Genomic DNA, 26,991 nt, shown 5'->3' with positions numbered 1-26,991 from the left:
TGATACTAATGATACTAATTATACTAATGATACTAACATGCTAATATTAACATTAGCATGATAAGATGCTAACATGATAATACATGATACAACATGATACTAATGATACTAACATGCTAATATTAACATTAGCATGATAAGATGCTAACATGATAATACATGATGCCAATATGATAATACATGATACTACATGATACTAATGATACTGACATGCTAATGTTAACATTAGCATGATAAGATGCTAACATAATAACACATGATACAACATGATACTAATGATACTAACATGCTAATATTAACATTAGCATGATAAGATGCTAACATTATAATACATGAGACTACATGACACTACATGATACTAATGATACTAATGATACTACGTGATACTAACAAGCTAATGTTAACATTAGAATGATAGCGCTAAGCGTCTGTCATTGTTAACACTCGTGAAAATGGCTAAATATGCTACTATGCTAATGTTAGCATGCATGATAGTGCTAAGTGTGACTGTGTTGCGTTTGTGGAAATTTGTCAAAGAATTGGGATTAACTTCTGAGAGATCTTTCATGAGAATAAGGCTGAGGGCTGAGCTCGAGACTGTGACTGCTGTTAACAGTCACGTATGAAACCGTAGCTAACGTAGCTAACCGGCTACTGGAAATCAATCACCACAGTTTGGTCTGCAGTCTCGTCCAAGCAGAGGTCTTCAGGAGGCCCTGAGGATCGGGGGGGCGGTGAACATGGGTGTACTTTTACACCTCCGTGTTGCGGAAAATTGCGGAGATTGATAGCGGCGATGGCCTAGGGGAGGCGGCGGGCGCTGATGGCGTTTCCAGATGGCGTCGGCGTGGCGGCGCTGACACGGGCGTGCAGCGAGACGACCTGTCACGCTTTACGAGTGGCGTAAAAAAGGCTTTGAGGGTTGGGGTCCAAACCCAATCAGCGGCGCTTTAGGACACCTCGTTATCGTCTGTGGGGGGGCGGGGGGTGGGGGGGGCACTTCACGCTAGCTATCACGTAGCGTGGGATTAGCGTTTATTAGATGAACGCACTACTCAACGACTAAAGGAATGAACTGCAGAATGACATCACAGCATATCATAGCAAGCCCCACAAACCATGTAAACACGCCCGAGAATACCATCATCTCCATCTTCACCCTGACAAAACGTAGCTATTGGACAGAAAAAATGGCATAATAATAATAATAATAATAATAATAATAATAATAATAATAATAATAATAATAATAATAATAATAATAATAATAATAATAATAATAATAATAATAATAATAATAATAATAATAATAATTGTATAATACTGATACGGCTTCACTTTGTCACGTATTAATTTTAGTCCATGTTATTTTATCTATAATTTACCTTTTACTTTTTATTGGAGTTACATATTTTTTTTACCGCTTTATTGGCACATTGAATTCAATTTCTAACATTTATATATTCTATTTATAACTTATGGTTTTACTTCCACATCTATTCTACTTACAATCATTTTATTGATATATTTTATTTGATGGCTACCTGATATTTGCACATTTTATTCCATTTATAGATAATATTTAGAGCGGTTCTTATTCCTGAAGTGTTTGTCACGTGCAAGCGAATCATTCACAGGGAGAAGCCATCGAGGTTTATTCCGGATTGCAGTGGACGTGCTCTGCAGTGACCCCCAGCGGATGGAAGCGACAAGTGCATCCCATCGGGGCCCTACAGTCCAAAGACGATGACGTCACAGGCGGGGAAAAAAGAAGGCGCCACTGTGTCAGAGGCTTCTAGAACCTGCCAGGAATGTTTTTGGGAACCTGTTTACTGCTTTGGAAGGACTAGGATTACCGGGATGGTGCATTCGATGTCCAAGTGTTTAATGATCGTGTTTCGAAATGTAAATGTAAATATTAAAATGCTACATGTTTGATATTAAAGGTGAATAAGATCAAATAGACAGTGTTGGTCGCTACAAATAACTATTACTAATTATTAATAATTACGTTTTAAATGAAAGAATGACAGTGCCTTATGACAATGTTAAATATATTTGAATGAGTTCATATTTTCTTTAGACATAACATCGTCATAAGTTCCTTTTCCATCTGGAAACATATTTAGTAGAATAACACCACGCGTGGTTGGGGGGGACACAGTCACAGGAAAGTTATGGGGGGGTAATTGGAGCCTAATTGGCATGAAGTTGTAAACCCCTCCCGCTGTCACCCGATTGGCCGTGTCTCAGATGACGTCATATTCTAAAGCCCGCCCCCGTCTGACCTCTCAGGTATAAGAGGGTCCAGGTCAGCGCGTGAAGGTCCAGAGGTGTCAGCGAGTGGAGTCTACGTCACACATCACACGCACGAACACGCATGAGCACACATTAACACACATTAACACACACCAGTACCGCTTTCCGCCTCCGATTTGGTCTGGACCTCGTTTCCGTTCGGGGCCGGTTCGGGTCAGGGTCGGAACCAGCATGGAGTTGTCGGACATCTCGTTCCCAATGGCGGCGGCTGACGACTTCTACGACGACCCCTGCTTCAACACCAGCGACATGCACTTCTTCGAGGACCTGGACCCCCGTCTGGTCCACGTGGGGCTCCTCAAGCCCGACGACTCGTCCTCCACCTCGTCGTCCCCGTCCTCGACGTCGTCCTCGTCCCACCACCAGCACCGCCAAGCGGACGAGGACGAGCACGTCCGAGCCCCCAGCGGGCACCACCAGGCGGGCCGCTGCCTGCTGTGGGCCTGCAAGGCCTGCAAGAGGAAGACCACCAACGCGGACCGCAGGAAGGCCGCCACGCTGCGGGAGCGCCGAAGACTGAGCAAGGTCAACGATGCCTTTGAGACCCTGAAGAGGTGCACGTCGGCCAACCCCAACCAGAGGCTACCCAAGGTGGAGATCCTCCGCAACGCCATCAGCTACATCGAGTCCTTGCAGGCTCTCCTCCGGGGGGGTCACGACGACGGATACTACCCGGTCATCGAGCACTACAGCGGGGACTCGGACGCCTCCAGCCCCCGGTCCAACTGCTCGGACGGCATGGTGAGAGGCTGTTATTGGGATGTTGTTATTATTTCCCTGGCACAAAAACCAAAAGATTTTAAATTATTTTGGAACATTCCTTTTCTAATAGTATAATATGTATTACAGTAACATACATAGTACCTAATATACTAATCAAATATTATTATTATTACTATTATTATTATAAGAACATTAACTTCATTATAATGTCATTATGTTACATGGAATGCAATGCTCACCAAAACTACATTTACATATTTCAACCATAATTTATCATCTTATTTAAGATGGAAAAATCTACCATAGCTGCTACTGCTAATAATAATAATAATAATAATTTTAAATGCACTGTTGTATTTGTATACCATTTTAGCACTTCTTAATGATGATTATTATTATATTACCATTTTAAATGGTACCGTAGCTGATCATAATACTCATATTACTAATAAAGAAAATTATAAAATACTATTAAAAATATTAATAATGCAAATAATAATATTGTTAAATGCACTCATATTTTAGCTTTTTAATTATGATTATTACCAATTTAAATGGGCCATATAAAAATCTACTAGCTGAAATAATAATAATAATAATAATGTTAAATTCACGCTTATATTAGTATATCACTAGCTTTTCCTAATGATCATTATTACCATTTTAAATGGGCCATAGAAAACTCCTACCAATAATAATAATAATAATAATAATAATAATAATAATAATAATAATAACAACAATTGACTCTGTCCTCTTATTATTACTGTTAATAATAATAATACTAATGTAACATAATTGTATTATTGTTATTATTATTATTAACAATAATAATTTACAATAAAAATTTTAGCTCTTCTTAGTGATGATTACCACTTGAATTTGAAAGAGATCTGGCCATATGTTCCATATTTACATATGGACTATATGGTCATTAATATGCACTGCCCCTACCTTCAATCAATCAATCAATCAATCAATCAATCAATCAATCGATTTACTCACGTGCATGAAAATAAGCGCGAGGTCCAGTGAATGAAATCAATGCTAATGATTATCGGATGCCAATGCTAATGATTATTATATGACGATTATAGACGGACTTCAGCGGGCCGAGCTGTCCTTCCAACAGGAGGGGAGGCGCCTTCTTTACCGACACCCCCACCGGTGAGAGAATGATGCATATTTTGTCTTTGTAAATAAAGAAATTAAGCATATGTTGTTTTTGTAAATAAGGAAATTAATGACCGATGCTTACGTACAGGTTCCGCGAAGGCCGAGCGACCCTCGGTGGTCTCCAGCCTGGACTGCCTGTCCAGCATCGTGGAGCGCATCTCCACGGACGCCGGCGGAGGCCTGGCGGCGCCCGGGTCGCCGTCGGCTGACCTCCGGGCCGGCGGGGAGGCCTGTGTCCCGGGGCCCGCACAAGTCCCGTCCCCGACCGGCCTCCAGGACCCCGACCTCATCTACCAAGTCCTATAGAAGGGGAAAAGTCCGTCGCGGCCTGAATGGCGTGTTTTATTTTCTTCTCGTTTGTGGCAGACATATTTAAGTGTATTTAAGTCGCTGCTAATAATGCTAAATGGTCGACGCACTGCAACGCTTCCTTGTTTTCAGCCAATCACGTGTTCTTCTTGTCTATTTGCTGTTTGGCCACGCGTGATGACGATTGTAGTGACGATGAAGTGTCAGTCATCCACGTACATTCCTCTTCAGCAGCTTCACGTTCTCCGTGGCCACACCAAAAGCCCAAATCTGTCAAAAACTATTCCTGAGGCCTCCCATTGGACTCATGGCCTGAACGCAGCACAGCAGAGGACCATTTGTCTTTGTACAGATCCAAGGTGTAAATAAGATGTATTTAATGCTTTCCTTTCTTCGACTTTATATTTATACATGTCAAACGTAGGAGTGACACTCTAATAAATACTTTATTTATACAAATAACATTTACACTGCATTCATTCTTTGTGTGTAATACATGACGTGAATATTTGGAGCATAAACGCACGTTTGCTTGATTCGTTTGGAGTAGGGGTCTTCAGATTATTCCGATCCTAGATTATTGGAAGGGATGACCTAATTAATATTAATTAAATTAATTTTGGTGAACGATTCGACGAGAAGTACAGTACTGTGTCCTGTACTGGACTCCCTGTAGGTCAGGTGGGCTGTATTGTATTGAGGGGAAACAGCGACCTCTTGTGGCAAAAAAGCAGTAAAGCACTCTTAGCACTTTTTAAGCAACTTAATTGCTGACTTGCTAACTTTTCGCCTCTCATTTCTAATATAAGAACCTGACGTTGCTATTAATGTGCACTGTTGCTCAGTGAGAGTACAAAATGCAGAACAATACGCAGAAAGATAGAAAGAATAGATATTTTCCATACGCTAAATGGATGATTTAATAACCGGCTAGCTTGTGCGGGGATCATATTTATGGCGGATCTCTCCAGGCAGCATAGTAACGCTATAACACCTTCAATATTAATCTTATATTGGAACGACTTCAAGAATGCTAACAATGCTAACTCCCAGCATACTGTTTCTATAGTGCCTACCTGAAAATGCTATGTATGATAACACTCGCAAAAAAATGCTTGTTGGCATAGTTTTTAGAGGTGTCAATCCATGAAAACACTTAAAAATGGGACTATGATAATATTTTAGTATGTTAGCATTTCTAGCAAGAAATGCTTGCTAGAAATGCTAACGTCCAAGCAAGAAATTTCTAGCAAGAAATGCTTGCTAGAAATGCGAACGTCCTTTTCATTTCTAGCAAGAAATGCTAACATACTAACATGATCATGCTAACATGTAGCATGATAAATGCTGCTGTTTTAATGTTAGCATTGTTAGTGCTCATAGAGCTAATTTAATCGATTCTATTCAGAATTTTGCAACTTATTTTGAACACAAACGTCAGCGTCTACGCCAACTATGATAATATTTTAGTATGTTAGCATTTCTAGCAAGAAATGCTAACATACTAACATGATCATGCTAACATGTAGCATGATAAATGCTGCTGTTTTAATGTTAGCATTGTTAGTGTTCATATAGCTAATTTCATCGATTCTATTCAGAATTTTGCAACTTATTTTGAACACAAACGTTGGCGTCTACGCCGACTATGATAATATTTTAGTATGTTAGCATTTCTAGCAAGAAATGCTAACATACTAACATGATCATGGTAACATGTAGCATGATAAATGCGACTGTTTTAATGTTAGCATTGTTAGTGTTCATAGAGCTAATTTCATGGATTCTATTCAGAATTTTGCAATTTATTTTGAACACAAACATCGGCGTCTAAGCCGACTATGATAATATTTTAGTATGTTAGCATTTCTAGCAAGAAATGCTAACTACCATACATGAGCATGGTAACATGTAGCATGATAAATGCTGCTGTTTTAATCTTAGCATTGTTAGTGTTCGTAGAGCTAATTTCATCGATTCCATTCAGAACTTTTCAATTTATTTTGAACACAAACGCCGGCAACATTTTCATTTTAGTTTGACCATGAGACAGTTCAATGTACTGCAGACCTTAGGCCAAGTTAGCAGCTCTGAGAAGCTTTGTTTTCTTTTACCGTCTTCACAAACGTGGTCAGATTGTGCAGGTGGACATGTTGCAGGTGTGTCTTTACCTGAACTTGCAAGATGTTTTCTGCGTCCTTCGGGTTCTTCACAAACGTGGTTGCTTCTAGTGTGGGGTCATTTCGGCCTTTGCTGCAACTCATCACCATGGCTGGCGTGCTCACACTGAGACACACTTGTTATTAAACAATGATACAATCATAACTTGCCAATGGTTCCATTATCATCATCATCGGCTTTAAGTGAAGGCATCTAAAGTCAAAGGAAAGATGTAACATCCATATCCACAATGTAAACGGGATCTGTATGTGCTATGTTTGTACAGCAGAGGGCGCCATTGTACAGCGGAACAAGACACGCCCAGGCCAAAGTAAGGACACGCCCAGTCCAAAGTTAGGACACGCCTCATTTACAGCAGGAGGAGGTACTGATAAATATTTGACAGTTACTGGCAATTTCAGCGACATTTTGTAAACAAGTTTGTAAACTACACAGCCTCCATGGTGGGAGAAAAATGATGGGTTAAAAAAAAGACTAATATTTGTGACAGCTGGCTACAGAAAACTATGTGACGCTACAGACACTTAAGACCATAAATGGGGGTGAAAATGTGAAAAATACGACATTTTTTTTAATGCGTCCTTTTTATGTGTCCTGTCATTTCTCTTTTTGTTCCACAAATACAGTAAAAAGACCATCTTTCACACATCGTTGCAAATGGTGATTAATCATGATGAATTAATCTCTCAACGGATCAATTTCATTACAATTCTTCATCATTCATAAACTACTCCATTCTAATTTGCTCAATTGATAAACGCTTTTAATGAAGGTTTTTATACGGCGGCTGTATGCTGCCACCTGCTGGTCACCGATGGTACTACCGCGTAAACGCAACCCTAGTTCACTTCCCCTGAGAAAGTACCACTTGTCTAATCAGTGGATTATTTCAAAAGAAAAAGCAAAGCAGACAAAGACAAGTGGATTCATGTTTAATACTGCTTTTTCTGAAAGATGAAAAATATGCGTTTAAAAAAAAACCAACAGCTTACAAATCCACATACTTTGCAGTACTTTTTCTTTAACATCATACAAAAAAGCCTTCATCTCCCATTAAGTTAAGAGCAAAAGAACAAAGCGCCCGGGTTCCTGCGTAAAGAATGTGTTGAAATGGAGTAACAGACACGTAGAATGACTAAACTGCTAACTAAACTGGGCAGGAATTAAAAACCGAGACGATGGGATGAATATTGAGTCATATTGAAATCATAGACAAACGATGATGAGCTGCCGTGTCGGACCCTCTCCACCACAGCAGCCCCGCCCCCGCCCGCCCACTCACTCACTACCCCTACCCCTCCAGGCAAGGAAAGGCCTTGGCGTCACCATGAAAATATGACTTAAGTGCTCTCTCTTCTCCTCTGCTGAGCCCTTCACTGACATCACGGAAGACGGAAACTTGTCAATTATGTCCAACGAGCGTGTCAAACTCGATGTGTGTGTGTGTGTGTGGGACAGGGGACAGCTGCCTTAATGTACATCTATGTGCACGTGTGTGTGTGCACGTGTAAGAACGTGAACGTTTTAGAGCCACATTGGAAAAGATGTTGAGAATAAAGTGGTACATTTAGGAGAATAAAAGTAGCCGTCTATAATATTACATTTTTTTTTCTCATAAATCGACTCCGTTCTCGAAATCTCAGATTATTTGAATACTCGGCCGTTGCCTGACACAGCCATGAAAGCGGGGTCCTCGGGCAAAAATTCTTGTACAGCGTATATATCGTACATGTAAGACTTTATTCTCAAAGGTTTTGTGGTGATTTTGTCAGTGTGGTGCTAATACAGGCTGGTGGGAAGGAGTGCATGTGGTGTTGTGTACATGTCATCAGTACTTGGGTACTTTGGTGTAATCCTCCTGAAGAACGCTCCTGCACAGACACATGGAGAGGATCATCCCGAGAAGCTGCAGAAGGGGGGGAAAAAAAAAAGCCAAAACAGTCCGATGAGATCTTGGTGGTTTGAAGGACCAAGTACATGTCAGGCAGGACCTGGAGTCCATAGGGAGGCTGATGTCATTGCAGCTCCCCAAACAATGCCTTGCTCAGATGCAATACCATAAGGGTGTATACCGTTTTTAAACTCATATTGGTACATATTTGTATATATGTGAGGTATAAGTTGCTGTGTGGTGAGTTTAGTGTTATAAGTAAGATGACACTGTGGGTCAGACTGTTGTGTTAGACAAATGTGGCCCGCAGGACACTAGTTTGAGGCCCCCGCCTTGATATGAAAGGTTAATGTTAGTGCGGCCCGCGCAAGTTTGATATGGATGCTGTATGGTATCATGTACCCAGAAAAAATTATTACGTTTGATTAATGTTCATGTTAAAGGTTAAATAACTGTTAATAGTTATCCTCCCTATCCGTGTGGAAGTGGTACGTTTTTGGCTATTTAAGTTTAAAAGAAATAACTTGAAGGCTACCGTTTAGGTCGCTAGCTCTCTAGTTTGCGAGTTAGCATGTGTCTCAAGACCCTGCAGTTGCGCAATATGTTGTAAATAAAAAGAGTATAAATGTGACTATAGTCGTGTTTTGTCATGTCTACAGGGCTCTAATAATGCTTTGTTCATTTTAATCTGAAAAAAATCATTTGTCTACCCAACAACTATATGTGGTTTCATAAGTTTTTATTATTTGCTGTTTTATTATTATTATTATTATATTTATTTATTACTGATTGATTGATTTTCTTTAATCTTGATTTGTTTATTTTTCATCTTATTTTGTGCAGAAAAATAAAAATTAAGATGTTTGAGAACAGTGGAATGTTTTATCAGAGCTTTTATTGTAGAAAATCGGAACCAAAGCACTGAAAAAGTTTGTATATTTTTCTGTTTTTAATAAATGTGTTTTTTTTTTTTGGAAAACCTGATGCGGCCCAGCCTCACCCAGACCCTAGCTCCAGTGGCCCCCCAAGTAAATTGAGTTTGAGACTGTTAAATATAATGATCTCCTGTGTATTCCAGTGGGTCGACAAGCTTGCTGTGAATGGACTGATATCCACTTAGCCACACCGCTGAATCAGTCGCAGGGTTCAAAGTTGTGGCTTATATGTGGGAATTTATTAATTGATTTTTTATTTGATGATGATGATGATAAGGGGGTGTGACGTACCTCCACCACCGCTACGCCAACACAGATGCCTAGAATAACTCCACAGTTGTCCAAGAGCCATTTCTCCACGCTGGTTATGCAGCCCTGAAGGAGAACGGAGGAAGCGGAGGACAAAAAGAATGATTTCACAAAGGCAAAAAAAAAAAAAAAAAGGGTTGCACACACAAAGGAGAGAAGAATGGGATCCAAGCCGGACGTGAGCGGAGCCTTTTCAAAACACAACGACTGAGTTTGGGCCGAGTGGCGGAGGGGAAGAATAACATGGCCAAGGTGGAGACAATGGCACAGCAGAGCTTTCCTGGTTTTGAACTCACATGGAGGAACACGCAGGACGCACCTTTATGCGTTAAGCCATCAATTTTTAAGCCGTCGCTTCTGGTTAACGTTTTAACTGCTAACGATGACGCGGTAAGCATTGGAGAGAGCGTACCGTGTCGTAGACAGGAAGTTCTGCGGACAGGTGCTCACACAGGCCCTCCGTCTTGATTTCTGTGCCGGGCAGCGACTCGTTGCGACAGGAACACGAATAGAGGTTCAGAGAGCTGTTCTTGATCCAAGTGTTGTCGGACCAGTTGCCAGGCCCCGTCCACCCACAGCACTTCATCTGTGATGGGGAGTGAGAAGGTGATTGCGGGACAAAAAATACACAACTACGAGGTTGGAAAAAGAATTTTAGAAAAGCCCAGAAACAATACTGGTATTCCAGTCACCGTAGCACCAGAGACCAGTGCATTAGGTGGGACCTCTCATGGAACCGGGACGCTCCACTTCATAAACACTTCAAATGTAGCTTATGTAATCTGCTTATCACATAATGACATGGTGACATGAAATGACCAATACATAAACATTGATTTACATTGAAGATTTACATTATGCTAGCCATAGCATTTCAGTATGTGGAATCAAACTATGGAATGGATTGAGTAAGGAAATCAAACAATGCACAACGATGAGCCAATTCAAGAAACAATACAAGCAGTTGATGTTTGCTAAATACAAGGATGAAGAGTCTTGAACCAGTCATGATGTGCTATATATATCACTATATTGACACGCACTATGGTACCCATTATGGCATTGGATGCTCATATCACCGAGTACTTGGAAAAAAAATTAATTTTTTTTTTTAAACCTTAAACTATGTTAGGAAAGCAGGAAGTGAACAAATGTAACAGTTACTGTATAAAATAAAATAAATACATTAAAAAGTATAAATAAAATAAAATAAAATTTCATTTAAAAAAACAAACTATATTCTGAAAGCAGGAAGTGAACAAATGTAACAGTTACTGATTGTAAAAGTACCAGATGGAGGGGTAGGATTTAATAAGCTTCTTCCTACTCCTTTTGGACATGTGGAACTGGGAACTGATTATGGGATGCACTCAATTGTAATCTGATGCATGTTCAAATGAAATAAAACCATTACCATTTTACTCAACACAATGTATCCCAGTGTTCTTACAATACCATTGTCCGGCACTTATATATGGTAGATAACCCAAATTTTAGCTTGAAGTTCAAAGCAAGGAATCAGCCAAGAGATGGCTCGCATCTAAACAAGCGCTTGTTAGTTGAGATACTTGTATGCAAATACATAAAAAAATACCGGCAGTGCTCCAGTAACCTCTTGCTTCCCTCTGCCAGGTGACATAATCCGTGACGATGTGATAGCAACAGTAGATATAAGTACCTTTAAAGCTAAACGCACTGATCGAAATATCATTTTCTTTCTCCATTTCTGCTCAACAGCCCCATTTTTAACCCAAATGCCTGACTTTCTGGGGAGCCAGTGTGCATATTGTGTGCATATTGTGTGCTAACGTACACAGTGCAGATGGTTCGTGCGGCGTCAACTCACCATTCTCTGAATGTAGTCCCACGTGTGCTCAGTGGTTCTGTTCTGGCCGGTGTAGTGGATGATCATGCCCTTTATGATGTTGGACATCTCGGTTTTCAACTACAAGAGGAAACAAATTCATTAAGAACAATACGTGCACACCTAATCTGATTGACAATGACATCTAACTCTGAAGTAATACAGCCAGTATTTTCCATGTATTGATGGCGGCCCACCAGTGATGCAATTGGTCCACCACAAATACATTTGGCACTCCAGTAATCCCTTGGTTATCGCATTCACTTCCAGTTCCAGACCCGACTGTGATACATTGCAGCGTGCAAGGCATTACTAGTAGCAACCTTTAGTGCTTTACTGGATTGCACACTATAAACCTTGCAATCCAACCTACCTCGGTGTTCCCAGCACCGGGGTCATTTGAGTGACATGTGGATACTACACAGTCCTCCGTCACCTGGTAACACCTCACCTCTCTGGCTAAACCAAAGCTGTACACATGTGGTGCAGGGGCCATTTGTGGAACATGATTTACTGCAGAAATAAAATAAACAAAAACAAAGCGCACGCGCAAAACTGAAAAGCTCCATTTTACCCGTCCACACACAAACACCGAGCCCGAGGTCTCCCGGAGTGCTACTAATTTGCCACATATAGATTACAGCCCTGTGGGAATGACTGACAAGCAGGTCAACATCTGGTCCAAATCTTCCACCAGGCAACGCCTCAGGTGCCCTGTTGGGTGCCACGCCGGGCCGAGAAGCTGCACAAATGCCGGGGCGTGTGTTTGGTGTGCGAGATCACAGGGCTGCAGCAGCGTCTTTTGGAGACGCAACCTCACCTCCTATTCCGGGAAAAAGGGGGCACCGCCCTGCCCTGTGGTAAGCCTTAAATACAAGGAGCACGTCCAGCCTCCAGTGATGAATAAACACACATGTTGCAGAGCAGCAAGAAAAAAAGCTTTTCACGCACTCAACATGAGATTTCCTTTTCAGCTTGATGGTGACAAAGTTGATGTATTCGGTAACTGTCGTGATCCCACAAAGTCAGACACAGCTTTACTACAAAATCCACTAAAGCAGCCAAGAAAATGGAGGGATGCAGTGTTTACTTTTGGTACACACCTCCTTTGCTTGACTTCCGTGGTTTAGTTTACAGGTGCCTCATGTTACACGCCCATTTTCATTAAGCAGTTGACTTTGTTCCAGACTTTGTTCCGTACATGCAAACACGGTTAGAGCAATAGCATATAGCATATAGCAATAGCATCATTGTGTTTGTTTCTCATGCCTGCAAAGTTTTATTATTACATTCATTCATTCATTTTCTACCGCTTATCCTCACGAGGGTCTTGGGGGGTGCTGGAGCCTATCCCAGCTGTCTTCGGGCGAGAGGCGGGGTACACACCCTGGACTGGTGGCCAGCCAATCACAGGGCACATATAGACAAACAACCATTCACACTCACATTCATACCTATGGACAATTTGGAGTGGCTAATTAACCTAGCATGTTTTTGGAATGTGGGAGGAAACGGAGAAAACCCACGCAAGCACGGGGAGAACATGTAAACTCCACACAGAGTTGGCCGAGGGTGGAAGCTGTGAGGCCTGCACACCAACCACTCATCCGCCGTGCAGGCCTTATTCAATTTATTATTATTTTTAAATGTATCGTTCGCTAATAAAAAATCAAACAAAAAACAGCTGTGGGCTACAAGTGGCCCCCAGGCCGCACTTTGGAAACCCTTGGACTAAAAAAAGTAACACTGCTATATTTGCCACCCAGGCCACCCACATCCTGTGGCCCCTTAAAAGCCTCCAACTTGACATGAGTGAAAACAGCATTCTGTGACTTCCCACCGTCTTGCTTATAGGAAGCGGGGGGGGGGGGGAGGGGGGGGGGGGCACGCTCACAGCTGTGACATGACGAAGCACAAACCAGGTGATGGCATTAGAAATATACCTGAAAGAAGAAGTCTTCTTACCCGATCTCTCTGGAAGTAGATGAGCACCCCAGCGGTGACCTGGGCGATGAGGATGAGCAGGAGGCAGGTGAAGTACTGTGGGGGATCAAGGAGGAATGTCACCAACAGGACCGTCTCACATTTCACGTTACAAATATTTCAGTCGCAGAACGATGACACCCTCGTCAGACATGTTCACATATCATTTGGAATTGCGCAACCCCATCAAGAGGCGCATCTTAAAACCTTCTCTCTCAGATTTGTGTGTTTGCTGGGAGGTCCCGTGGCAGCTGGACACTGTCACTGGGAGGGGAAAAGTAGGTCAGCAGCACTACAATTAACCCCCCCCTTACGCACTCTGGTACACTTACTTCAGTCAGCACACGCATACTGCAACCCCCCCCCCCCCCCCCCCCCCCCCCGCTTGGCTCCGGTGTCAGCAAGAATCTGTCATGCCTTCTTAACCAGGCTTGTCCGACTGTAGGAGGTGCAAATGTGTGGATTCTATTCTATCCCCAGCTTCAAATAACACAGGTGGGGGACACTGTGGTCAGGAGGGGCGGGGGGGGTGATAGTGAGCATGATTCTATGTTTTGTTTCACTTTGGCTATTTAAGAAATTCATGACTTGCTCAGACCGACTGACCAGCCCACTACTGAGCTTTGCCGTTTGACGCTAGCGTGAGGCAATGATAAGATGTTTGTCCTTCGCTGGCTTTTACATGACCTTCACTTTGGAGGTTTTTGGAAACACGAGTGATTTGGTGGCTTGGATGACACAGCAAGACACGAACAGGAATAAGTGCTACTTTTGGTTGCACGCTTTTTGCTTTCTGTCTCATATATGGCTTAGAGCAGGGGTCTCAAACACCAAATGTGGCCCGCAGGACACTAGTTTGAGGCCCCCGCCTTGATATGAAAGTTTAATGTTAGTTTATATGGATACTGTATGGTATCATGTACCCAGAAAAAATTATTACGTTTGATTCATGTTCATGTTAAAGGTTAAATAACTGTTAATAATTATCCTCCCTATCCGTGTGGAAGTGGTTATTTAAGTTTAAAAGAAATAACTTGAAGGCTACCGTTTAGGTCGCTAGCTCTCTAGTTTGCGAGTTAGCATGTGTCTCAAGACCCTGCAGTTGCGCAATATGTTGTAAATAAAAATAGTATAAATGTGACTATAGTCGTGTTTTGTCATGTCTACAGGGCTCTAATAATGCTTTGTTCATTTTAATCTGAAAAAAATCATTTGTCTACCCACCAACTATATGTGGTTTCTTAAGTTTTTATTATTTGCAGTTTTATTATTATTATTATTATATTTATTTATTACTGATTGATTGATTTTCTTTATTCTTGATTTGTTTATTTATTTTTCATCTTATTTTGTGTAGAAAAATAAAAATTAAGATATTTGAGAATAGTGGAATGTTTTATCAGAGCTTTTATTGTAGAAAATTGGAACCAATGCAAAGTTTATTCATTTTTCTGTTTTTAATAAATGCTTTTTTTTTTTTTTTTTGGAAAACCTGATGCGGCCCAGTCTCGCCCAGACCTTAGCTCCAGTGGCCCCCAGGTAAATTGAGTTTGAGACCCCTGGCTTAGAGTTTTTGGTGCATTGTGGCTAAACTAATCTTGACATTTTGAGACAGGAATGGCCGATATAACAAGTCTGGAAGTGATGTCCGCTGTTGTGGACAAACGTGCCAAAGACTGTTGGCTAGCCAATCGCTGGGCACGTATAGACAAACAAGCAATTCAACTGCTCACCAAACCAAGGAGACAACGGATTTCGTAGATGGCGCCGATGCAGCCAAAGAAGCCCATGGCCATGGTCAAAGAGCCCACGCCGATGAGGATGTAGGAAGCCACTTTCACTGTGTCGGATGATTCTTCTGCAGAACGAGAAGAGTGTCAATATTTAATACCCGAACTGCACAACATATTTTTGCTGACCGTGCAAAACGCTTCCCAACAACTGCGGCTCGGGCAAGTATTTGTTCAGATGCAAACAGTTAGGTACGAAATGCCTTACAGGGCCAGGAGAAACATTTTATTTGGACGTCATCAACCAGTACAGAGCTGGAGAAAGACCAGTGCACGTGCGGTGAGGTGAACTGATGCTAAGGAATCATTTCCCCTGTGAGCAAACGTGCATCTGGAATGAATACTGCCAAAGTATTACTAGAGATTAGTACTAGATAGTTCCCATCTAGATAGCTTCCTGCCGGGCAAAGCTGGAGTTCCAGCATTGTTGTCTATCACTGAGCTGACAGCTTCTCTGGTTGGACAGCTGCGGAGGCACAAATAGAACCGTGACAACATCTGCGGCAGCGCCGGATTGTGTGCAGAGCTGCGGGGTTGATGGTACAAGTCTGCAGTTTCCGACAAAACAGCTTGTCTTGAAGCTGCTCTACATCTTGGTTCTTCTCGACACTGCGACTTTGTCAAGGGCTCAGGAAGTTATCAAGTTGCATTTGTGAGGGGGTTTTATTACTTTTGTTGAGTCGAGCGTTCCTACGTGCTTCCTCTGCGAGGCAATACACACATCTTATACAGAACCCCCCCCCCAGTCGCCCAAATCGCTCCATGTTTACACAGCGTTATCACTGCAGGACGTGGCAGCTGGAAGGCGGCCGTGTGTGTGTGTGAAAGCACTTACGTAAAACAGCAATGAAACTCTGATTATCAAAGAGAACCCAGAGTCCAAAGCCCATGATCAACGCTCCAAAGACCTGCAAAGGAAAGCAAACAAGAGTCAGCCTCAAGTGAAATTACATGACCGGCTTTTGCTCCTCGTCATGCAGCCACATCCATCTGGGATCCATCCAATTCTCCCTGACAAAAAAGGAAAGAGTGCGGGGACAGGACGAAGAGTTTTGCGAGCTCAGCCTGGATCTTCCACACTGAAGTACGTGCTCTGCAGCAACCAGGAAGTGGAAAAGGCAGCAGGAGAGATTACGCATTGGAGGCATGTTCAGTTGCAATAAATAGTTCATGCCGTTATATTTGTAAATAAACAACGGTTCGACATTCATTGTGTGTTGCTTATGTTGTTTAGACATTTTGGCGAAATATATATATGGCTACATTTGTGTAGGTCTTTGCCTCATTCACTCCGTGCTTGCCCTGACTGTCCCAGTTTCAAAAAACAACTCAAAACCCACCTCTTTAAATCTGTTTTTAATGTCTAACTTTTTATACCTGACTGCTGTACCCCGCTTTTTCTCATGTTTTAACTGTGTATTAACCAATGAATGTTGTATTTTAATGCATCTTTGACTCTGTTTACTTAGACAAACAACCATTCACACTCACATTCATACCTATGGACAATTTGGAGTGGCTAATTAACGTAGCATGTTTTTTGGAATGTGGGAAGAAACCGGAGTACCCGGAGAAAACCCACGCATGAACGGGGAGAACGTGCAAACTCCACACAGAGATGGCCGAGTGTGGGATTGAACCCTCGGAGAAAACCCACGCATGCATTCTTGCAAAGAACACTAAAATCATCACACACCAACTTAACACTCAAGAGGTATAATTAAACCAGCTCAACTGAATCATTCATTTATTCATTTTCTACCACTTATCCTCACGAGGGTCGCGGGGGTGCTGGAGCCTATCCCAGCCGTCTTCGGGCGAGAGGCGTGGTACACCCTGGACTGGCGGCCGGCCAATCACAGGGCACATATAGACAAACAACCATTCACACTCACATTCATACCTATGGACAATTTGGAGTGGCTAATTAACCTAGCATGTTTTTGGAATGTGGGAGGAAACCGGAGTACCCGGAGAAAACCCACGCATGCACGGGGAGAACATGCAAACTCCACACAGAGATGGCCGAGGGTGGGATTGAACCCGCGGAGAAAACCCACGCATGCATTCTTGCAAAGAACACTAAACTCATCACACACCAACTTAACACTCAAGAGGTATAATTAAACCAGCTCAACCGAATCATTCATTCATTTTCTACCACTTATCCTCACGAGGGTCGCGGGGGTGCTGGAGCCTATCCCAGCCGTCTTCGGGCAAGAGGCGGGGTACACCCTGGACTGGCGGCTGGCCAATCACAGGGCACATATAGACATGCCCTGACATGGGAGAACATGCAAACTCCACACAGAGATGGCCGAGGGTGGGTATTATTATTATTATTGTTATTATTATTATTATTATTATGCTTAAAATGTATCAATGTATTAGGCAAAAAGGTAGAAACTTTGTTTTGGCCAAGAACACAATATTCTGTCCGCTGTGAAACTTCAGTCCAAATCATGAAAAATGGCAAATGACAGGTGAATTTCCTTATTTAGGAATGGAATATTTCATGGTCGGAGCTGTGTAAGTGGGTGGTGGTGGGTGAGTGGGTGGGTCGGTGGGCGTCGCCACTTGTGGCCTCCAGCTTGTGCTTGTGTTCAGAGCCGTCCCAAACGTCTTTCAGGGCTCACTTATCTGAAACTTTGGCGTGAGAATACAACATTCTAACTACATGAGTACTACAGTAGTAACTACATCACACATCCCCTTTAACGTGCAGCTGCATCATCACCTCTTTTTGCCTCTTGCACAAAAAAAAAGGTATTGAAGGGTATTGAGCATTTGGATTTATAATAGTACGTAACCTCTGCTTAAATAAGCTTTTTTAAATTTTACTAATAGTAGGCAACATTGATCGACAGTATTGATTTAATATAGTTTTGAGAACTGGTGCAGGAGTGAAGCAGCAAGGGATTACTTTACGTTGTACCGCTCCTTTGAGTGGAACATTGAGGATATTGTGGATGAAACAGTCTCCCCACTAACGAGGCCATGAAACGAGGCAATGTAAATAGGAAGGTGCTTATTAAGAGCTGTGCTGGAGAATAAGCAACAGACGCGCGCTCGTGGAGCCGGCTTCCTCACACATCAACACTAATGAGAGGCCTGGGTAAGACGGGCACATTTGGTCGGATCATTGAGCCCCCGGTGGCCATCGTTAACACACCAGTTCCTGGCTTCCGCTGGTCCTAAGTGTCCGACGCCGACACGCGCGCTTCCTATGAGGCACATCAAAAGGTTTCTGCCGGGGATAAAAACTCATTGGTGAAGTCCAGACGTCCTCTCAGAGCCCGTTTCAAGAGACTTGTTGTATGAAGGCCTGGACTTCATGTTGGGCCCCGTGAGATCGAGATGGCAATAAAGGTGTGCTTTGGACAACGTCTGCAAGCTCGCTACAGCAGACAGTAAACGGGACATTCCACAATGCAGCTTCCGTGATTGACACCTATTTTATGATTCTGCTAAACGTAAACGTTTTTACATGTAGGTGCCTGTCCACACGGGAGTGTCTTTTTGCAACTGACTACTGAAAGAAATTATTTTAATGTCATAATGGTAATGGTAATGGTAATGGTAATGGTTTAATTTCATTTGAACATGCATCAGATTCCAATTGAGTGCATCCCATAATCAGTTCCCAGTTCCACATGTCCAAAAGGAGTAGGAAGAAGCAAAGCTTATTAAATCCTACCCCTCCGTCTGGTACTTTTACAATCACTAACTGTTACATTTGTTCACTTCCTGCTTTCCTAATATAGTTTAAGTTTTTTTGTTTTAATTTTGATTTTTTAAATGTTTTTTTTTAATTTTTTAAATGTTTTTTTAATTTTATTTTATTTTATTTTTTGTTTGTTTTGGGCCTTTGAACCCAGTTGCCTCAAGCAAGAGACCCAATCTGGAAGCCACCAAACCAAAACCCCACAACACCTTGGCTGCATTCTGTCCATAAAAGTAATGGTAATGGTAATGGTAATGGTAATGGTAATGGTAATGGTAATGGTTTTATTTCATTTGAACATGCATCAGATTCCAATTGAGTGCATCCCATAATCAGTTCCCAGTTCCACATGTCCAAAAGGAGTAGGAAGAAGCAAAGCTTATTAAATCCTACCCCTCCATCTGGTACTTTTACAATCAGTAACTGTTACATTTGTTCACTTCCTGCTTTCATAATATAGTTTAAGTTTTTTTTTTTTTTTTGTCCCACTCCCATTTCTTCTCCTTCTTGGATTTTGAAGCTCTACTTAGAACCTCCTGAACATAAAAATGTAAATTCTGATATTTTCAACTGGTCTTTCAAACACACACAGACATATTTTATGTTATGAGAAACTAACAAAACAATGGATGGGTGGGTGGAGGGATGGAGGAGAAGGGATGGATGGGTGGATGGATGGGGAATGAGTAGATGGAGTGAGGGAGGAGGGGTGGATGGAGGGATACAAAGGTGGGCCTGATGGAGATCCTGCAGTTTACCCGTCGCTGGTTCAGCCATGTTAAAGGAAGAAAAGCATGTCTTGTGGTTTTGTGGAAGTGTCTCCATGAATACAGGTGTTAGATTCCAGGAGTTTCACCTTCAGCCAAGATGCCATTTTGTGTTTTGTGCAATACGTTCTCACGTTCTTTTCTTTCTTTCTTTCTTTCTTTCTTTCTTTGTTTCAGGCCTTAAAGTGCATGCAGAGCTCATTCTGTGCGGACACCACTGGTGAAGTTTAACTCCACTGATGCCGGAGTTATCTAGCATGAGTAGACGGCATGAAGTCAGCGTTACTCACAAAGAAGATGAGGTTGAAGAGGAACAGGAAGTACTTGGTGACGGTGATGCATCCTTTCGACATGGTTGCGATTCTGAAAGTAGAACACAGCGCAGTGGGTCCCATGTCAGCCAGTTTGGGGATGAAACATAAAACCCAGATGGAGACAAAGACAGAGACACAATTACACAAACGCAGCTAGCCTTGAGAAGGTCAAACCGCAGGAAGGAAAATCTGCACAGTCCCCATTAGACACAAGGCTCTTTTTTTTTAGGAGACACATTTCAACCAAGCTTTTTAAGTTAGGAACTGGTCTGTGTCGTGGTATTAGATCAGGGGTCTCAAACTCAATGTAAAAAAAATGTAAGAAAAATGAATAAACTTTGCTTTGGTTCCGATTTTCTACAAGAAAAGCTCTGATAAAACATTCCACTGTTCTCAAATATCTTAATTTTTATTTTTCTACACAAAATAAGATGAAAAATAAAACAAAATAAACAAATCATAAATAAAGAAAATCAATCAGTAATAAATAAACATAATAATAATAATAATAATAAAACGGCAAATAATAAAAACTTAAGACAAATTATTTTTTTTCTGATTAAAATGAACAAAGCATTATTAGAGCCCTGTAGACATGACAAAAGTCACATTTATACTTTTTTTATTTACAACATATTGCGCAACTGCAGGGTCTTGAGACACATGCTAACTCGCAAACTAGAGAGCTAGCGACCTAAACGGTAGCCTTCGAGTTATTTCCTTTAAACTTAACTAGCCAAAAACTTACCACTTCCACACGGATAGGGAGGATAACTATTAACAGTTATTTAACCTTTAACATGAACATTAATCAAACATAATATTTTTTTCTGGGTACATGATACCATACAGCATCCATATCACTAACATTAAACTTTCATATCAAGGCGGGGGCCTCAAACTAGTGTTTGAGACCCCTGTATTAGATACTGTATGATGAGAGTTCTGAGGAACGTTTGAGCCTGGATAAAAACCCTGCAGGGCAGATTGGGGGGAAGACACAGAGCGATGAGCATCATAAAGAATGGAAGCGTAGCTGTAGACAATACATCGTCCCGTCTGCTTCACAGCCACGTAAGCATGACGGCACAGGCCTACACGTATGACTGCATGTCAGCAGCTTCTCCGTGAGCAATGTTTTCCTTCTGAGAAACAGCTGTAGGCCAGACCAACACCACACACACACATCAGTCGCACGCTCCCAGAGCTCTCTGGCACTATGACAAAAAGGCAGTGCTCCAGAAGTGCCAAGTAAATATTTACCACAGTCGGGCTTTTTCCTTCACGGGGCACGCTTGGAATACAATGAGCCAATGTGGTTCATTAAGAAGACTCAGAGTACCCTTAATAGCAACTCGTGTATTGGAATACATGAAACCGATTAGGGGTAGGATTAAATAAGATTTGTTTCTTCCTACTCTGATTTGGACATGTAGTGTACTATGTGATGTATTCTGCAGTACTTACACTGTTGACATTGACACTGTTGCATTGTGTGCAAGGACAATAGAGACGGCCGCACTCTTTAAGCATAGAAAGCTACAGGACATTGTTATCATAAAATGTATTTATTCTAAACTTGAAAAAAACAGGAGGGAAAAAGAACAAAGTACCACTTCCGCATGGAATGGGAGGAGATGTTCCACACAGCAAACGTGCTTGTTTCGGTGTGAAGGAAAGGGGGTGGGTGACGCTACCCAAGACACTACACTACTACACTACTAATGGTACAAGCCACGGGCGACCGGCCTTGAAAGGTTTTTTATGGCATATGCCAATCACGTGCATTTCAATAAAACTGACGGCATGAAACTGATTGATTGGTGCAGCCTACATTTGACATGCCAAAAGAGCAGTTAAGTATGCACACACAAAAAGACAACAACGTTGTGTCGAGCCCCCACTCCACACACCACAACAGATAGCCAGGCAAAAATATAATCCCTAAAGTAGATTGTTTGCGGGTGGAGATTAAGACGGTTTAGTTATGACTGGCACAGAGACTTATTGAAAAATAGTCCTCAACGCCACGTCACGCTGCACATTCCCACCCCGATGGGAGCAAAACCACCTGCAGCAAGGAAATGACTTCAGGGAATCAAACTACATGGTCACTGAGCAACATGCGGGTGTTCAACAGTTTTCCAAAAAAAATGTGGGCAGCAAAGAATATTGTAGAGCCAGGCTGAGTGGCAGATGGCTGTCACAGAGTGGATCAAAGACGGGCCCCGAGGACAACAGACCTCCACCCGCCCTCCATTCAGCACCATTATATCAATATCTGACCCAGTTTAACATCTGCCAGGCGGTGGCCTTCCTGCACCGTTCTGTTAAGCCCGTAACAGAACCCTGCTTGGACATCTGGAGCCACACACTTTATACCCATGCCCACAGGATGTGGCTTGTTATCTTCACTGCTGTTCGCATGACTCACACCAAAAGGTGAGCCCCGTGCAGGCAAGTTCTGCCAAAGGCCACATTGTTGTCGTGGTACACTAATCCCTCAGTCGTGGTAAACGCCATTCCTTTACCAGTGGCGACTGCTGGACGTCCCAATCAAGGACAGGAAGCCCGTTTTTCCCCAGCCTTCATCATAAATGTGTTTATTTCTTATGTGTGAATTCTGGCATTATTCTAGATCAGGGGTCTCAAACACGCGGCCCGCGGGCCAAATGTGGCCCACAGGACACTAGTTTGAGGCCCCCGCCTTGATATGAAAGTTTAATGTTAGTGCGGCCCGCGTAAGTTTGATATGGATGCTGTATGGTATCATGTACCCAGAAAAAATCATTACGTTTCATTAATGTTCATGTTAAAGGTTAAATAACTGTTAGTAGTTATCCTCCCTATCCGTGTGGAAGTGGTAAGTTTTTGGCTATTTAAGTTTAAAGGAAATAACTCGAAGGCTACCGTTTAGGTCGCTAGCTCTCTAGTTTGCGAGTTAGCATGTGTCTCAAGACCCTGCAGTTGCGCAATATGTTGTAAATAAAAAGAGTATAAATGTGACTATAGTCGTGTTTTGTCATGTCTACAGGGCTCTAATAATGCTTTGTTCATTTTAATCTGAAAAGAATGATTTATCTACCCACCATCTATATGTGGTTTCTTGAGTTTTTATTGTTTACCGTTTTATTATTATTATATTTATTTATTACTGATTGATTGATTTTCTTTATTCTTGATTTGTTTATTTATTTTTCATCTTATTTTGTGTAGAAAAATAAAAGTAAGATATTTGAGAATAGTGGAATGTTTTATCAGAGCTTTTCTTGTAGAAAATTGGAACCAAAGCAAAGTTTATTCATTTTTCTGTTTTTAATAAATTTGTTTTTTTTTTAAACCTGATGGGGCCCAGTCTTGTCCAGACCCTAGCTCCAGTGGCCCCCAAGTAAATTGAGTTTGAGACCCCTGTTCTAGATGTATAAATGCAATGCTAGTTCAGAACAACAGAATGATAAACATGGAAAATGATCCGGTGGAGGTTTATACTTGAAGATCGCCGATTGGCTCATTTCACTGTCAATCAAAAAGGGACTCATTAGCCAACATAACAGTCTGATGCACAGTGTCATTTAAGCAGGGATGCGAGAATCATCACGCAGCAACTTAACACAAAAAGTAGGTAAGAATTTTACACCACAAGTACTCAGGCTGGGTGATATGGACCAAAACTCAAGCGGCGCAGTATATGAATGATTAGTTTTAGTTCTGAAGAATTGGAGGCCAAAGTTCACAGAAAAAAATCTATCCATTGGGAGGGCCGGATAGAAAATAATTGAAGCGCTTGCACTTCCACAAGTTGAATAAATGCTCTGCTTGCTTGTGGTGCAACCACACGAGTGCAACCTGAGTCGCTGTGTTGTAACAGATGTTGCCGGAAAGGAAAGACGGGCGGGGTTTCGCTATTTGCGTCTTTCAAATGTTGTCACAGACACATTTTGTCAATCACCTCCATCGTGCCGCCATCAGTCGCTGTAATAACAGAGACGTGGTTTCACAACGGTGGGGCTACCCAGAGCCCAACTGTGCCGTGACAGATGCTCAGGCGTGCTGCTGCCAACTGTGCCAACTCACTTCATTCACTTTTTATTTAGTACAAATAACAGCTTCCTCTCTCCAACTATGGCCACTATGTATAGTAAACATTATGGGGCAGAAGGTAAATAATAACCTAATCATTCTTTCGGTATACCGTAATCCTTCCTTTGTCGCGTTAATTGGTTCCAGACCCAATGGCGATATGTGAATTTCCGTGAATTATGGTTCTTTATGTATGTGTACATTAGCATTAACATTAGCAATGCTAACATGCTAACATCAGCATAGTCATTCATATTCATTCATTCATTTTCTACCGCTTTTTCCTCACGAGGGTCGCGGGGGGTGCTGGAGCCTATCCCAGCTGTCTGCAGGCGAGAGGCGGGGTACACCCTGGACTGATCGCCAGCCAATCACAGGGCACATATAGACAAACAACCATTCACACTCACAGCATAGTCATATTTTTTGCAATTTTCATAAATATGACCTTAAGCAGACACTTACCGCTGTTAGCATCATTTTTAGCATTTATAAAAAAAAATGCCCAAACAGTGATAGCATGCTCACATTAGCATGTTCGTATCATTAGCATTCAAAACTATTCCATTGTATGTTTTTATGGTCAAGGCATGTAAAATGTACATGTAGGATTAATATTTATGGTGTAAATCCCAAACTATGGCACTTGGCGGAAGTCTGCGCTCTCTCTGTGCTAGTTTTGACTGTGGTGGTGTAAAAAAAAAAAAAATCAGACATCATACACCATGAGACATACACCATCATTATATATATATATATATAATATATATATATATAATCGGAGAAAATAATACATATTGAACATAAATAATAAAACATGTTAGCAGTTCCTTGCTGATGTTGGGGTTTTTCTTCCATCGTTAAAAGGCTTCACATTGTATAGTTGGCAAAATAAGGGAAACCAACCCAATTCAAATGTAAATAAAACTCCAGCTCGTGCAGTGTCACTGTAAATGTGTTCCCTCTGAAACAGCAATAAGTGACGAAGGATTCAATGTTAATAAATTTAATATTTTCGTAGTTACGGCACAGAAAACATCTTTATGGCTTCCTAAATATGTTTTTTTAAGATGATTCGAACTCTCAAGACATGAAAAAAACACCCAGATAGATGTATCATTATATATATATATATATATATATATAAATCAGAGAAAATAAGACATATTGGACATAAATAAGAAAACATGTTAGCAGTTCCTTGCTGATGTTGGGGTTTTTCTTCCATCGTTAAAAGGCTTCACACTGTATAGTAGGCAAAATAAGGGAAACTAACCCAATTAAAATGTAAATAAAACTACAGCTCGTGCAGTGTCACTGTCAATGTGTTCCCTCGGAAACAGCGATTTCCCATTAATTCATTTTCGAATCGCGATAATAGCAAAAATGTGTATGACTTTAGTCAGCTTACATTCGTGTACAAACACGACCAACAAACATCGCTGCTGTTTTTTATGAACAAACAAACTAACTAGCAAACCAACAAATCCTTGTGAGGTCAAAGAGCCAACATTCACGCAGCGTCCTTAAAGAGTCCTTATTCTCCACACACAAAACATTCAGCTTCAATTGGGGGGGGGGGGGTGCCGAACATTATGAACATGAGTTTTTTAGACTGTTGGAAGTAGATCACACAAGAAAGTTTCGGCTAAACCAGGCGCCAAGCACAGCGAGTAAAAGTAAAGTAAAGGAATAAAACAAGGTAGACTTACTTGGCCTCCTTCGACGATGAAAACAACTGAGCGAAGAACGTTGATGGTAGTTTAGTGACTGTGAGAACAGACTACAGTGGGAGACTGAGATGTGCGAGTCATGAACGAGTCGATCAAACCTCAGGAAGTGTTTCTCCGCGCATACACACCGGAACTCGAGTGAATTCAGTACCCGAATCACTATTTGTTGCGAATGAGCTCTGTGACGGGTACCGTGAAGTGATTCAAATAACCGAGACTCGTATGTAATCGAGTCGGTAAAAAGCATACACTCCGGAACTCGAGTGAATTCAGTACCCGAATCACTATTTGTTGCGAATGAGCTCTGTGACGGGTACCGTGAAGTGATTCAAATAACCGAGACTCGTATGTAATCGAGTCGGTAAAAAACATACACTCCGGAACTCGAGTGAATTCAGTATCCGATTCACAATTTGTTGCGAATGGACTCTGTGACGGGTACCGTGAAGTGATTCAAATAACCGAGACTCGTATGTAATCGAGTCGGTAAAAAAAACCCAGTTTCGCTATCGAGTGTGTGTGTGTGTGTTTTTCCGTTGAAGCGTTCACTCACGCACACCCCCGCGTGGCTGTAAATATTGTCACAACGATGCTTTTACAGAACAGCACTTTTATAGTAAATTATTTCAAGGTAATGCAATCTTGTTAGTTTAGTGCAGTGGTTCCCAACTGGTGGGTCAGGACCCAAAAATGTGTCACGAATCCTTTATGTGTGAATCGCAGACATAAAGTCAACAATGACATTAAAATATACAAAATACACAACTGGTGTCTGAGTTAGTGGGCCGCACGGTGGTTGAGTGGTTAGCATGTAGGCCATCAGGAGTCAGGAGACCTCAAGCGAGGGTGGAGCGTATTGTGACAGTAATGGGTGGGGTGGAGAGTAAATGACA

The 26,991-nt window shown here is 41.8% G+C and overlaps 2 protein-coding genes across 2 annotated transcripts; one reads left to right on the top strand and one right to left on the bottom strand.

Moving 5' to 3' along the window:
• Positions 1-2,318: 2,318 nt before the first annotated feature.
• On the top strand, positions 2,319-4,807 carry LOC131130721 (myoblast determination protein 1 homolog). Its single transcript, XM_058074589.2, has 3 exons — positions 2,319-3,060; positions 4,140-4,209; positions 4,307-4,807. The coding sequence occupies exons 1-3, from the start codon at positions 2,491-2,493 to the stop codon at positions 4,522-4,524; spliced, it is 858 nt and encodes a 285-aa protein (XP_057930572.2). The 5' UTR covers positions 2,319-2,490; the 3' UTR covers positions 4,525-4,807.
• Positions 4,808-7,631: 2,824 nt separating this feature from the next.
• On the bottom strand, positions 7,632-26,230 carry cd82b (CD82 molecule b). Its single transcript, XM_058075203.2, has 9 exons — positions 26,078-26,230; positions 20,262-20,334; positions 16,316-16,388; positions 15,424-15,548; positions 13,673-13,747; positions 11,690-11,788; positions 10,256-10,429; positions 9,826-9,909; positions 7,632-8,614 (listed from the first exon to the last, which is right to left on the bottom strand). Exons 2-9 carry the CDS (start codon positions 20,322-20,324, stop codon positions 8,537-8,539), a joined length of 771 nt encoding a protein of 256 aa, XP_057931186.2. The 5' UTR covers positions 20,325-20,334; positions 26,078-26,230; the 3' UTR covers positions 7,632-8,536.
• Between the last annotated feature and the right edge of the window lie 761 nt (positions 26,231-26,991).

The sequence above is a fragment of the Doryrhamphus excisus genome, linkage group LG1 (genome assembly GCF_037039965.1).
Source record: "Doryrhamphus excisus strain RoL-2023G ecotype Guam linkage group LG1, RoL_Dexc_Guam_v1.1, whole genome shotgun sequence".
NCBI lineage: Eukaryota > Metazoa > Chordata > Actinopteri > Syngnathiformes > Syngnathidae > Doryrhamphus > Doryrhamphus excisus.
This window is presented reverse-complemented; position numbering and strand designations above follow the sequence as displayed.

Excerpts from the sequence above, each read along its gene's own strand:
- LOC131130721 (XM_058074589.2), top strand. The coding sequence starts at position 2,491 with ATGGAGTTGTCGGACATCTCGTTCCCAATGGCGGCGGCTGACGACTTC. Across the intron at positions 3,061-4,139 it reads CCAACTGCTCGGACGGCATG|ACGGACTTCAGCGGGCCGAG; the intron begins GTGAGAGGCTGT and ends TGACGATTATAG. Across the intron at positions 4,210-4,306 it reads CTTTACCGACACCCCCACCG|GTTCCGCGAAGGCCGAGCGA; the intron begins GTGAGAGAATGA and ends GCTTACGTACAG.
- cd82b (XM_058075203.2), bottom strand. The coding sequence starts at position 20,324 with ATGTCGAAAGGATGCATCACCGTCACCAAGTACTTCCTGTTCCTCTTC. Across the intron at positions 15,549-16,315 it reads GAGTTTCATTGCTGTTTTAC|AAGAATCATCCGACACAGTG; the intron begins GTAAGTGCTTTC and ends CTCGTTCTGCAG. Across the intron at positions 10,430-11,689 it reads GGGACTACATTCAGAGAATG|ATGAAGTGCTGTGGGTGGAC; the intron begins GTGAGTTGACGC and ends TCCCCATCACAG.